Below are 12,929 nucleotides of genomic sequence, written 5' to 3' on the forward strand. Positions count from 1 at the left end.
CAATAGTGGTGATGCTTAGTAAAGATTGTTGCTTTATGTATATTGTTGTCGTTCAGCTTCTCACTTGTGTCCGACTATTTGTGACCCCATGGACTGCAGCAAGCCAGGCTTCCCTGTCTTTCACCATCTCCTGGAGCTTGCTTAGACTCATGTCTATTGATATGAGTTTATGTATATAGTAATTATGTTTTAGCACTTTTCAAAAACAATAGCAATTTTAAAGAATTAAATTTGAAAATTTATTTTTAATTGTAAAAGAAACAATTCACCTCATTCTTCTGCAAAATGTTGAAAATGACAATCCCAGTGACTGAGCATCTTAGTTTGGGAATTAGAAAGCCAGATTAGAATCTTGCCTTTCCCCACCTGCAGCTTCTTGATCTGGGGTGCATTTCTTGCAACCTTATATTCTTATTTCTTCTAATATCAAGTGAGAAGATTAATCCCCCTCACAACCTGTTATGTGAATATAAATGTATCCAGCACGCTGCTGAAGACACACAGAGGAACTTTACTTATTTTTATGACTATTTTTCACAGAGGATTAGGAAGAATTGACTTTTATGGCAATAACAAATAAAAAAAAATTAACCCTACATTAAACTGAGGAACAGTCATCTCCAATTTTAAAGAAGCCAAAGAGACCCATATTAGCATCGCTGTTGCTCCAAGGAAGAGTTCTACATATCCATGTTTGGACTAAACAAGTCATGGTTTGTATCAATTAACAATCATGTTGATGTATTTTTGTGTGTGAGGTGTATTTAAATTTTGTTTCCAATGTCATGATTAGTCCTAATTATTAAAAAAGGTATATGATGGCAAAATAAATGTAGGTTAGAGAATCAGGTCTTACAAACTTTTTAATCTTGATGAGATTAATTTTTTCATCTGTCAAATTAAGTTAATGACATAATTATTGTTGTTGTGTGCTATGATTATTTCTGCTATATGGATGGAATGATGCCATTCACATAGATTTATCCCAGATCACTTCTCTACATGGATGACTCCTTGCAGGCAGCTCTGTGTTTGAAAGCTGGATGGTTCATTCCAAATGTACATATTTATTTGTGCACCATTTGAAAACACATTTTTTTAGCAGTTTACTAATATCATATATTAAGCGTCTGATTATATGTGAGTTCATATACTAACAGTCCAGAAGTGTACTTGTTGGAAAGGAACTGTACTTTTTTTTCTGACCCCTCTGCAGCTCCCTCATCATTCTCTCCAGAAATGATCAACTGCAGTTAATGGCTGGATGTGCATTTTTGTAGATGGTGTGTATGCATAAGTGTGTTTTGTGAAACGGCAGTGGGTCATAAGGTACGGCTGATTTGTTAAGTGTTACTGCACAGTGTGTGTGTGTATTTCTGCCCCGTCCTTTCCCTGTTGTCTGGTCTGTCTGTCTGTGTCCATCACTTTGATAGCTGCCTCCTATTCTGTGAGTCATCAAAGGCAGTCCTCATGATGGGACATTTGCTGATCTTATAAATAGCTCTACAGCAAGCATCTTTGCACACAGCTGTTTGTCCCTTTATCTGCTTCCTCAGGATAAACTCCTAGAAGTGGGGTTGTTAGAGCAAAGGTACGCCGATATGTGGAGGGCCCAGGAAGCTTTGCCAGCCTGAAAGTCTCATTAACAATGTTGAGAATCCATTTCCTCCCAGCTGTCCCCAGGGGTCACTGTCCAGATGGGCCCACCCACCAGTATTGACAGCCACACATCTTAGGCTGAGGCTCTAAGCTTAAATTTGCATTGATCTCTGTTTACTTGGCATGTCCACTTTTTTCTATCACTGCACAGTATGAAGTAGTGCTAATGGTAAAGAACCCACCTGCCAAATAGGAGACATGAGACGTGGGTTTGATCGCTGGGTCAGGGCGATTGCCTGGAGAAGGAAATGGCAAGCCACTCCAGTATTCCTGCCTGGAAAGTCCCATGAAGAGGGGAGCCTGTTGGGTTACAGTCTATGGGGTCGCAGAGAGTCAGACATGACTGAGGCGACTTAGCATGCACTCAACCATGCCATGCATAGAGTAATCTATTGTTAAAGGTATATCTATAAATTTTGGATTAGGGAAATTTATAGGAAAGATGTTAATTTTGTTACTGTCACTCCTGTATCTTTTCATTACTTTCCCATACCAAAGCTCTGCTACAGTTTGTGTCACTCATATATAGTCTGATTCTTGTATTCTTTTCAGCCTTGCATCCTCCTATCATAAATATCACACAAATACCTTTACTGGAATTTTATGCAACATTCCCTGTTTCTCAGAACTCTGTTCATCCTTATACTCACATTCTTAATTCCCTTACATGGCTTCCCATTTCCTAAGAGTATCGAGAAAATCCATCAGCCATTCATGACCTTTACATCCCTTTTCAACCTCTTGGGCTTAACTACGACTACACGCTTCCTCAGTCACGTCCGACTCTTTATGACCCCATGGACTGTAGACCATCGGACTGCTCTGTCCATGGATTTTCCAAGCAAGAAATGGAGTGGGTTGTCATTCACTTTTCCAGGGAATCTTCCTAACCCAGGGATCGAAGCTGCCTCTCCTATTTTTCTTGCACCGTCTGGCAAATTCTTTCTCACTGAACCACCTGGGCAGCTTTGCTACTGCTATGTGTAAGACCTGATGACTCACATTAGGCTCTGGGTCAGCTCAAATGATCAAATGTGCACAGATGGTCTACTGCTGAGCGTGCATAGGGCTCCTCATGTCTCCAACTATAAACACATCCTAGGAGAGGATTTGAGTTAACTTCAAGAGATCAGAAATATTTTGTTCCTTTATCAAAAGAAAAAAAAATACTCTTCAGAATTCAGAACTCAATAGAATTTGGCAGTTATTACATGGAAAGAATAATGAATTCAAGATTGAGCTAATACGATGTATTTTTTTCAGGTTATGTAATTAACCATAATATAATATACATGGAGAATAGGAACAATGTGACAGAGTTTGTCCTACTGGGACTCACACAGAACCCAAAGCTGCAGAAAGTCACATTTGCCGTCTTTCTGGTCATCTACATCGTCTCTATGGTGGGGAACGTGCTCACCTTGGTCACCATCACAGGCAGCCCATTATCCCGGTCCCCAATGTACTTCTTCCTGGCTCATCTCTCTTTTATTGATGCTTGTTACTCCTCTGTCAATAACCCAAAGTTGATTGTAGATTCCCTCCATGAAACAAAAACTAGCCCTTTCAATGAATGCATGACTCAGATCTTTGCGGAACATTTGTTTGGAGGCGCTGATGTCATCCTGCTCACCGTGATGGCCTATGACCGCTACGTGGCCATCTGCAAGCCGTTGCACTACACAACCATCATGAACTGGCAGTTGTGTTGGCTGCTGATTGGAGTGGTGTGGGTGGGAAGCTTTCTTCATGCAACCATTCAGATCCTCTTCATCTTCAGGTTACCCTTCTGCGGCCCTAACGTCATAGATCACTTTATGTGTGACCTGACCCCTTTGCTGAACCTTGCCTGCACGGATACCCACACTCTAGGGCTCTTTGTTGCTGCCAACAGTGGTTTCCTTTGTCTGTTAAACTTCCTCCTCTTGTTGGGCTCCTATGTGGTCATTGCATACACCCTAAGGACACACAGTTTGGAGGCGAAGCGCAAGGCCCTCTCCACGTGTGTCTCCCACATCACAGTGGTCATCATATTCCTTGTGCCCTGCATTTTTGTATATTTGAGACCAGCAACTACTTTTCCGATTGATAAAGCGGTTACTGTGTTTTACACCATGATAACTCCCATATTAAATCCTTTAATCTATACCTTAAGAAATGCGCAGATGAAAAATGCCATTAGGAATTTGTGCAATAGAAAAGTGATTTCAGGTGATGGATAGATAAAATGTACAGGAAGCCCAGCATTGATTCTACTAATGCAAAGGTCAAATGGACATTGCTGATGCTTTCAGCAGAGAATACCTATGAGATAAAAGGAAAATAAATAGCCAGTATACATCATACATTCTGCAGTGGAGAGAAGAAATGAGTACAAGAAGGTCAGGAAAAACTTAGCAGGAGACTAGTTTTGCATGTTTGGGACATTCTACCAGGTTGACACTTAGGTTTTCTAGTTTCATCAGTGTATATGGATCAATAAACTCATTCTAATAAAACAAAATAAATTAAAAAGAAACCACTCATATTTAGCAGCAATCTCTGTAACAATCCAATGCAGTCGATATTGCTACTACCCTCATTTTATAAGTGGGAAAGCAAGCAGAAAGAGGAAAGTTCCAAAACAGAAATACTGAAGATTATTTAGCTGTATTTAGCTGACCTCTCAGACCATGTTCTCAGCTGCTGAGCTGTGCTGCCAGGCAATGATAACAGAAAGGACACATGACTACTTTATTGCTTCCATTTTTGAGACAGGCACTGTGCTGACATACGCACATATATACATATATATAACTCTGTATATGGTATATAACTGGTTTAGGGGCTCAAACTAACAGGCCATTTGCCCTCTAAGGGGTACGTACGCTATGTTGCACCACATTTCCAAATTCTCTTGTTGCTTTCAGAATCATTTTGCTTTGTTTATGTCATGACCTTACCATGATAATCCATCAGAAAGAGTGAGGATTCAAGTAAAAGCATAGTTTAATGTCAGACAGAAATGTTGCTTTATGAAATAAATTAAATGTCATACTCTCTGTAATACTTACCTACTTGCTAACAATAGTTTCTGCAAGCAGCACAACACCTGCTTTATGATAAACACTGAATCAGTTCAGTTCAGACTCTCAGTCATGTCTGACTTTTGTGACCCCATGAACGGCAGCCTGCCAGGCCTCCCTGTCCTTCACCAACTCCCGGAGTTTACTCAAACTCATGTCCTTTGAGTCGGTGATGCCATCCAACCATCCCATCCTCTGTCATCCCCTTCTCCTCTCACCTTCAGTCTCTCCCAACAGGTACTGAATAAATCAGTGTAAATATAAGGGAAGATGAAAAACTCACATAAAATATACAGCAGCATGTAGCATTGCACACCAGGATTTATATTCAATATTACAGCTGGGGCAAGTAAGAAAGGCTCTAATAATTTGTATCATAAATCCAGGAAATGTATGAGGGAATGGATAAAAGTAGAAAGTCACTAACTTTGATCAGCCTGATTCACTGCTATGGACTCACTAAGCAGTGGTAATAGTTGAGTCTCTGAGTTGTGTCCGACTATTTGCGACCCCATGAACTGTAGACCAGTAGGCCCCTCTGTCAGTGGGATTTCCCAGGCAAGAATACTGGAGTGGGTTGCCATTTCCTTCTTCAGGGGACCTTCCCCTCTCAGGGATGGAACCCAGGTCTTCTGCACTGCAGACCATCTCTTGAAATGCAGGCAGATTCTTTACTGACTCAGCCACCAGGGAAGCCTGCACTAAGCAGAGATCCTGCATTTGGTGTAGCAACTGGAGGAGGTAAGACAGGTTTTCACAGGCTTTCTTTTGGTGTCTAAGTTATGAACCAAATGGTAACCCACAGTGAGCAGCTTAGAAATACTCAAACTGCTTTGGTTTAATACAGAGGATTAGTTAATTCCTGGTTAATCAACAGGAATAGACTGTAACATAAGCAAGTTCGTTATTGAAGATCCGCTCAACCTCCCTGGGAAGGTACAGAGCACAAAGCTGTCATCAGAGCCGTGAAAGATAAATTTGAAGGGGGGAGTTTGTCATCCTTGAGAAGCTCTGAGATGGCTCTTTCTATATGCCAGCCCTCTGGTTTCTGGTTTATAAATTTGAATGTGTTACGAGTGATTTGATCCTGGGGAACAGGAGCCAAGTAGTGGCACTCAATGCCAAAGGCAAGGCGGGATTAGTTATTGTAACAGGCAGTAGAGGGTAGTGCTATTGTTAATAACTCAGTGTTACTGCCCATTCGGTGGCCGTTGTGATGATGCCTGCACCAGACGGTGACCTGATGTACTGTGTTCATCGCTTCTCCCCAGACAACATGTGTACTTAAACTTTACTTGTACTTAAACAACTTATGTCCTTAAAACACAGTGAAGCATCATGAAACATCATAAAAACATTAACCAAGAAAGGGGGAAAACTTGAGGAGTATATAAAGATAAGGAACAGTAAGGGTTTTGGGAATAGTCTGTTTCCTCCTTTGACTGGCCAATTGGGGGGGGGACCAGGTCATTTTCCACTTCTCTCCTGCACAAACACTTCGAACTCTTTGTGAACAAAGAACTTTGTAAAATATAAAATGGTGGGCTCTCAGACTCATGGTGAGGTCGCCTCCATGCATGGATGCATGGATGGCGGTCTCTCTGGGACTCAGGCATGCTGATTACTGGACTCAACAGCTGCTAAGAGCCAGATGAAGGTGCTTTACCCCTGACTGTTGCGATTCATTTACTATGTTCTATTTCAAATTCACTTCTTTCCTTTCACTTTGATCCTTGAATGGTACCAGCTTAAATACTTGATAAACTGGTGTTTGCTACCAACCTATGGACTACATCTTGAATTCTGTAAAAGAACCTCTGAAGCAAAGCAAAAGACAGAGCCACAATGACAATCAGAATAATCAGCAGAAGAGGACTTACAGTGTTGTCCAGCTGATCGTGGTGTTCCTAGAGTGAAATAGAGAGGACACTTTCTCAGTTCTCAGTTGAACTGTCAGTAGAAAAGTTCAAGATTACATAAACACATATCTAGCTTAAATCATTAAAAGAGAAATTCGTGTCATCAAAATCAATTCCCAGACACGAGCCAGTTTGCATTCAGAAGGCTATGAACAAAATGGGGGATTCAATACCCTTGAAGAAGGACTTTGGTACCTTGCTAAGATTTTGTAAGGTATTTTTCCCTCAGATCTGGAACTCCAACCTTTTATCAGGTTAACTATGCACTGTGGAAAAGCAAATAATCAGATCTTTCAGAACACTGGCTTTGACCTGAAACTTATTCCAAGAGATCCAAAGCAACACTGTAGTCCCTCAATCAGAGTAAGAGCATATGGAGGTCTGGCGATCAATGGAATTTTAGCTCAGGTCTGTTTACAGTGGGCCCAGTGATCATGGAACCCATGCCGTGGTTATTTCCTCAACTCTAGAATGTATAATTGGAATAGATATTCTTAGCAACTGGCAGAAAGGTTTGGCTGACCTGTGAAGTGAGACATTATGTCAGGAAAAGCCAAGTGTAAGACACTGCTACTGTTCTACCTAGGAAAACAGTAAATCAACGCTGAATCACATCTCTGGAGGGATTGTAGAGATTATTGCCAATGCCAAACTTTGGAAGATGCTAGGGTGGTGATTCCCACAACATACAATTTCAATTCTCTCATTTTGCCTGCTGTCGAAGACAGATGGATCTTGGAGAGTGAGTGGATAATTCCAAGGTTAACCAGCTTCTGTATCAGATGCAGTTTCATCCCAAGAGTAAATTATCAGAACTGCTGGTACCTAGTATGTAGCTAAGCTTCTGCTTTCATGTCCCTGTCAATAAGAACTACCAGAAGCATTTAGATTTCAGCTCGAAAGGCCAGCAGTAACCCTCCTTGGTCCTACATCAGGAATGCATCAGCTCTCACCAGAACTGTGCTATAATATCGTTTATAGGGATCTTGGGTGTCATATTCTACAAGGTATCACACTGATTCATTGTACTGATGACATCATGTTGATTGGACCTACTGATCAAGAAGGAGTAACTGCTGAGGTAATCGGAACACAGGTTGGAAAAGAATTTCTAGACACAGATCATTTCAGAAGGGAGTGAGTTTGTTAAGAGCATGAAGCAGAGATAAGGAAGGCACTGCAAATGCAGTGGGCCAATCTCCTGTCAGAGCAGGGAAAGTCAAGAGTTTTCATGGGTTAGTAGCCAGTTTTTACAGCCTCCAGGCAAAGCAAATTCCTGCTGAAAAGTTGGCATTAGGTGATTGGTTTGGGTGATACAGGGTGACTATTGGGGTGGGTTTTTGCATAATCTGAGGTCAGGAAGCCTGCTGGTGATGATCATGGGTATTTTCAGCAAAAGTTACAATGGGGCTCAGCCAGCTTCCGAGGTGACCTCAGTTCTGGGCTCCACTTCTGTGCCTTGGTGAAAGGTCTCGCACCTGTGACCTTGGGGCAGAACTCAATAGAAATTGCTTTAGAGGTTTGGTAAAATATTTCCTGTGTTACAGGGCAATACAAGTTCAGCTAAAATTAGGAGACTCAAACTCAGTGAAATTTCTAGGGGCCCAGTAGCATAGGGCATATCAAGCTACCCCTTTTCAGATTCTGAAGGATCATTTGTTCCATCTGGCTTCTCCTATAACCAAAGATGAAGCATAGTGTCCTGGGGCATCATTGTATTTGGGAGTCAACATATCTTTCATTTTGGAGTATTAATCTGGCTGATTTATAAATTATTCAAAAAACTGATAGCTTGAGGTGGGTGCCTGAAATAGAAAAGATTCTGCAAAAATTTGGGCCATCGCATAAGCTTCTCTTCCACTTAGAACAAATGATCCAGTAGATCTATGGTGCTTGATGTGTCAGTGGAAGATAAGAATGTTGGAAATATTTGCCCTCCATATGTGAATTTCAGTGAGACACTTAGGATTTGGGGAAAAATTCTTGCCATCCTCGAAAGATAACCACTCCCCTTTCTATGAAAAAGCTTGTAGCCTGCTAGTGGTGCTTAAAGGAAACTGAATGCTTCATCAAGGGCCATCAAGTCACTATGCAACCTAAGTTTCTGTCATGCACTTGGTATCTATCATCTAACCCATCAAAGTCATAAAGTGGGGTGTGCACAGCAGTACTCCATCATCTAATGAAGTGATACATACATGATCTGGCCCAAGTAGGACCGGAAGGCAAAGTTCCAGAGAGAAGTGGCAAAAATGCTCATGGTCCCCGCTCCCACTACATTCCCTTCTCTCCCCCTGCCTGCACCTATGGATTCATGGGGTCAACTGACTGAGGAATGTAAGACTTCAGACTTCTAAAAGGATAGTTCTGCAATGATCTCCAAGATTGGAAGCTGCAGAAAGGCAGCCTCATCCTGAAAATGCCTGAAGCTCAGTAGTGAAGGGAAGCCATCACAGTGGGTGCATTCAAGGGGTGCATCTAGTTGATTACTTTACTTGGAAGGAGAAATGTACAAATGTACAACATATACGCATTTATAGTTTTGGTCTATGATTTGTCTGAGTGGTCAGAGGCTTGTGGGGGCGAGGGGTATAGTTGCAAGATTGGTGACAAGAAAATTTGACGAAGAGGAATATATACACACTTGCTTGAATGGGCAAAAAACATGAAACTCCTTGCTTCCCAAATCACAAAGGTTGAAAATGGAAGTAACAGTTTCTACTACTCACTGCAGTTAACTATTAGCAAAATTTGTGCTTCCTGTTCCTATTAACTTATGTTCTGTTTGCTTAGAGGCTTTAGTTACAAAGAGAGAAATGCTTCCACCAAGAGATACACAAGATTCTGTTGAACTGAGCACTGAGTCAGTGATGCCCTAACCATCTCATCCTCTGTTGTCCCCTTCTCCTCCTGCCCTTAATCGTTCCCAGCATCAGGAGGTTTCCAAATGAGTCAGCTCTTCCCATCATGTGGCCAGAGTATTGGAGTTTCACCTTCAGCATTAGTCCTTCCAATGAATATTCAGGACTGATTTACTTGAGGATGGACTGGTTGGATCTCCTTGAAGTCCAAGGGACTTTCAAGAGTCTTCTCTACCACTGCAGTTTAAAAGCATATATTAGTGAATTTCAAAACATTAGTAGATTTTAGCAATACAATGGACAACGAAAAATTATTTAGGCTTGAGAGAGAATTATTTCTACCACATATGTGAATTATGAATTTCCTTTCTTGAAAAGGAAAACACTTTGCAAGCAGAATTATATAGTGATTTCTAGGAATTCCAAAGGAGAATAATAGCGTATATAGTAGAGCCCAGACCAGTTTTAGGGAAGGGAAATTATTATGGTTAATTTTGTGATGGTGGATAAATGGTACAATGCACTGTGTCAAAACTCATAAAACTACATAAGAAAATTGAAAATTATGTTCTTTATTAAGGATGTATCAATTTTGGTCATCAGTTTTAGCAAATATACCACACAAATGCAAGATGTCAGAAAACTGGGAAATTGAGAGGGATATGGAATGGGTATTTGTGAACTGTCAGTATTTATTGCACAGTTTTCTGTAAACTTAAAGCTTTTCTAAAGTAGCCTGTTTAAAAGTTTATTTACCCAGGTGGTTCAGTGATTAAAAAATCCGTCTGCCAAGCAGGAGACACAGGTTCAACCCCTTGGTGGGGAAGGTCCCCTGCAGAAGGCAACCCACTCCAGTGTTCTCTCCTGGGAAATCCCACGGACAGAGGAGCCTGGTGGGCCACAGTCCACGGGGTCACAAAGAGTCGGGCACAGTTTAGTGACTAAGTAGCCAGCAGCAAGCTCAACTTCTCTCTACCATATTTAAAATATTTTATTTGAATTTTTATTTAATTTATTCTATATGTGCATATTTTATTAAGCTACATATTAATGCCCACAAGTCCTCTTCTGTTTACCCTAGGAAGCTATACAGATATCATTAATGAACACACTGCCTCTTGTTTAGTGGCATGGTATGACATCACTTGACAAGATAACTCTGAATGCCTTTTGAGCATTAAGAATAGACACAGGGATGTTGTGGTGGATGCCGCAATAATCTAGAAAAGAGACTATGATAGTTTGAACCAGGTGAGTAGCAATGTGTGGTCAGAAAATGTCTACTATGAATTTAGTTTTAATTTTTGATGGGAGTTTAAAATGGCACATCCACTTTGGATAATGTTCTAGATGGTTAGCATAAAGTAAACATACACTTAGCATATATTTCAACAGTTTTATTTTTAGCCAAATATCCTGGAGAAATAGTATGCTTTCCAAAGCCTTGTACTATTATGTTCACAACTGCTTGGTAGATAATAGACAAGTGACTGCAATAATCCAAATATATATTAATAAAAGAGAAGGAAGGAAAGAAAGAAAGTCACTCAGTCATGTCCGACTCTTTGTGACCCCGTGGACTGTAGTCTTCCAGGCTCCTCCGTCCATGGAATTTTCCAGGCAAGAGTGCTGGAGTGGGTTGCCATTTCTTTCGTCAGGGAATCGTCCCAACCCAGAGATCGAACCTGCGTCTCCCCCGTTGCAGGCAGACGCTTTACTGTCTGAACCACCTGGGAAGCCTCAAAGAGAAAGATAAGTTGAAATAAAAATATAAAATTAAATCCTTCTCAGCCATAAAAAGCAATGAGTTACTGATACACACATCATTGATTGATTGCAAAATATTTTGTTCAGTCGAAGTCTTGTTGGAAGCATAAGACAAGTGCTCAGGGCTGGTGCACTGGGAAAACCCAGAGGGATGGGGTGGGGAGGGTGGTGGGAGGTGGGATCGGGATGGGGAACACATGTGGATCCATGGCTGATTCATATCAATGTATGGCAAAACCACTACAATACTGTAAAGTAATTAGCCTCCAACTAATAATTTCCCCCACATTTCTGAAAGAACAGATTTCTCTTTAATGGCAACACATGATATTCTGAGCATGACAGTTCACTTGCCAACCAAACTCCCCAGTTTCATCCACAGTTTTCTCATGGCACTTTTATCCTCCTTATTCCTCGGGGTGCAGATGAAGGGATTTAACATGGGTGTGATGATGGAATCAGACTCGGCCATCACCTTGTCTATGGGGTAGGTGGCCACAGGTCTGACATACAGAAACATACAAGGCACAAAGAACGCGATGACCACAGTGAGGTGGGAGCCACAGGTGGAGAGGGCTTTATGCTGCCCTTCAGAGCTGCAGGACTTCAGGGAGCAGAGGGTGACCACATAGGAAGTGATGAGGATGAGGAAGATGGCCACACACATCACCCGGCTGTTGAGGATGACTAAGAGGCCCGGGGTGGAGGTGTCTATGTAGGCCAATTTCAACAGTGGGAACAACTCACATATAAAGTGGTCTGTTGTATTGGGACCACAGAAGGGTATTTGACACATGAAGAGAAGCTGCACTGCGGCATGGAAAAATCCCCCACCCAGGCCCCTCCCAGCAACAGGCGGCACATCCGAGGCCTCATGATGGTCACATGGTGAAGAGGCTTACAGATGGCTACGGAGCGGTCACAGGCCATCACGGTGAGGAGGAGGATGCCCACTCCACGGAAGAAGTGCTCAGCGAAGAGCTGGGCCATGCAGCCTTCCAGGGAGATGGTAGTGCTCTCAGAGAGGGAGTCCACAGTCAACTTGGGGGCAATGACAGAAGAGTAGGTGACATCCATGACGGACAAAGAGGTAAGGAAAAATACAAGGGTGATCTCATACTCTGACTCCTAACCATGGTTACCACAATGAGGAGGTTTCCCAAAACGGTGGACACAGACATGATTAGAAACACGACAGAGGGTATTTTCCGCAGCTCTGGGTACCGCGTAATGCCCAGAAGAATGAATTCTGTCACACTGTTTTGATTTCCCATGTGTCAGCTGCTGATATGAGCTCCAGCTAAGAGTTAGAAGACCTGAAAAAGCAGCACCTGATTTATAACTAGTGATTATTTGACTTCAAGTATTTCTGGGAGCTCAGGGAACTTATGGGTTTTTCGTTTGTCTGTTGTGTTTTTTGTGTCGTTTATTTTTCCATTTATTCATTCTCCAGCATTTGGCTCTTAATAACCTGCTAAATAAAGAGGTTAATAGAGAGCTACTTCATTAATACTATGTTCTTCTTAGGTTTTTTTTTTTCTTGTTCTCTTTTAAAACGGTGTTTCCATGTGAAATACATTTCTCCCTTTTACTCTTATTATTGATTGTCTGCACCTACCTTCTCCAGGCACTAGAATAATGCCATAACGGACTCTATT

At 41.6% G+C, this 12,929-nt stretch overlaps 1 protein-coding gene and 1 pseudogene across 1 annotated transcript; one reads left to right on the forward strand and one right to left on the reverse strand.

The window, feature by feature from the left end:
- Window positions 1–2,951: 2,951 nt before the first annotated feature.
- LOC136175318 (olfactory receptor 4C13-like) lies at window positions 2,952–3,881 on the forward strand. Its single transcript, XM_065945652.1, has one exon. The coding sequence runs from the start codon at window positions 2,952–2,954 to the stop codon at window positions 3,879–3,881; it is 930 nt and encodes a 309-aa protein (XP_065801724.1).
- Window positions 3,882–11,617: 7,736 nt separating this feature from the next.
- On the reverse strand, window positions 11,618–12,545 carry LOC136174027 (olfactory receptor 4C6-like; annotated as a pseudogene).
- Window positions 12,546–12,929: the final 384 nt, after the last annotated feature.

This window comes from Muntiacus reevesi, chromosome 9, assembly GCF_963930625.1.
Source record: "Muntiacus reevesi chromosome 9, mMunRee1.1, whole genome shotgun sequence".
In the NCBI taxonomy this organism is placed as follows: domain Eukaryota; kingdom Metazoa; phylum Chordata; class Mammalia; order Artiodactyla; family Cervidae; genus Muntiacus; species Muntiacus reevesi.

Bases quoted from the DNA above. Each gene is read 5' to 3' on its own strand.
- LOC136175318 (XM_065945652.1), top strand. From the start codon at position 2,952: ATGGAGAATAGGAACAATGTGACAGAGTTTGTCCTACTGGGACTCACA.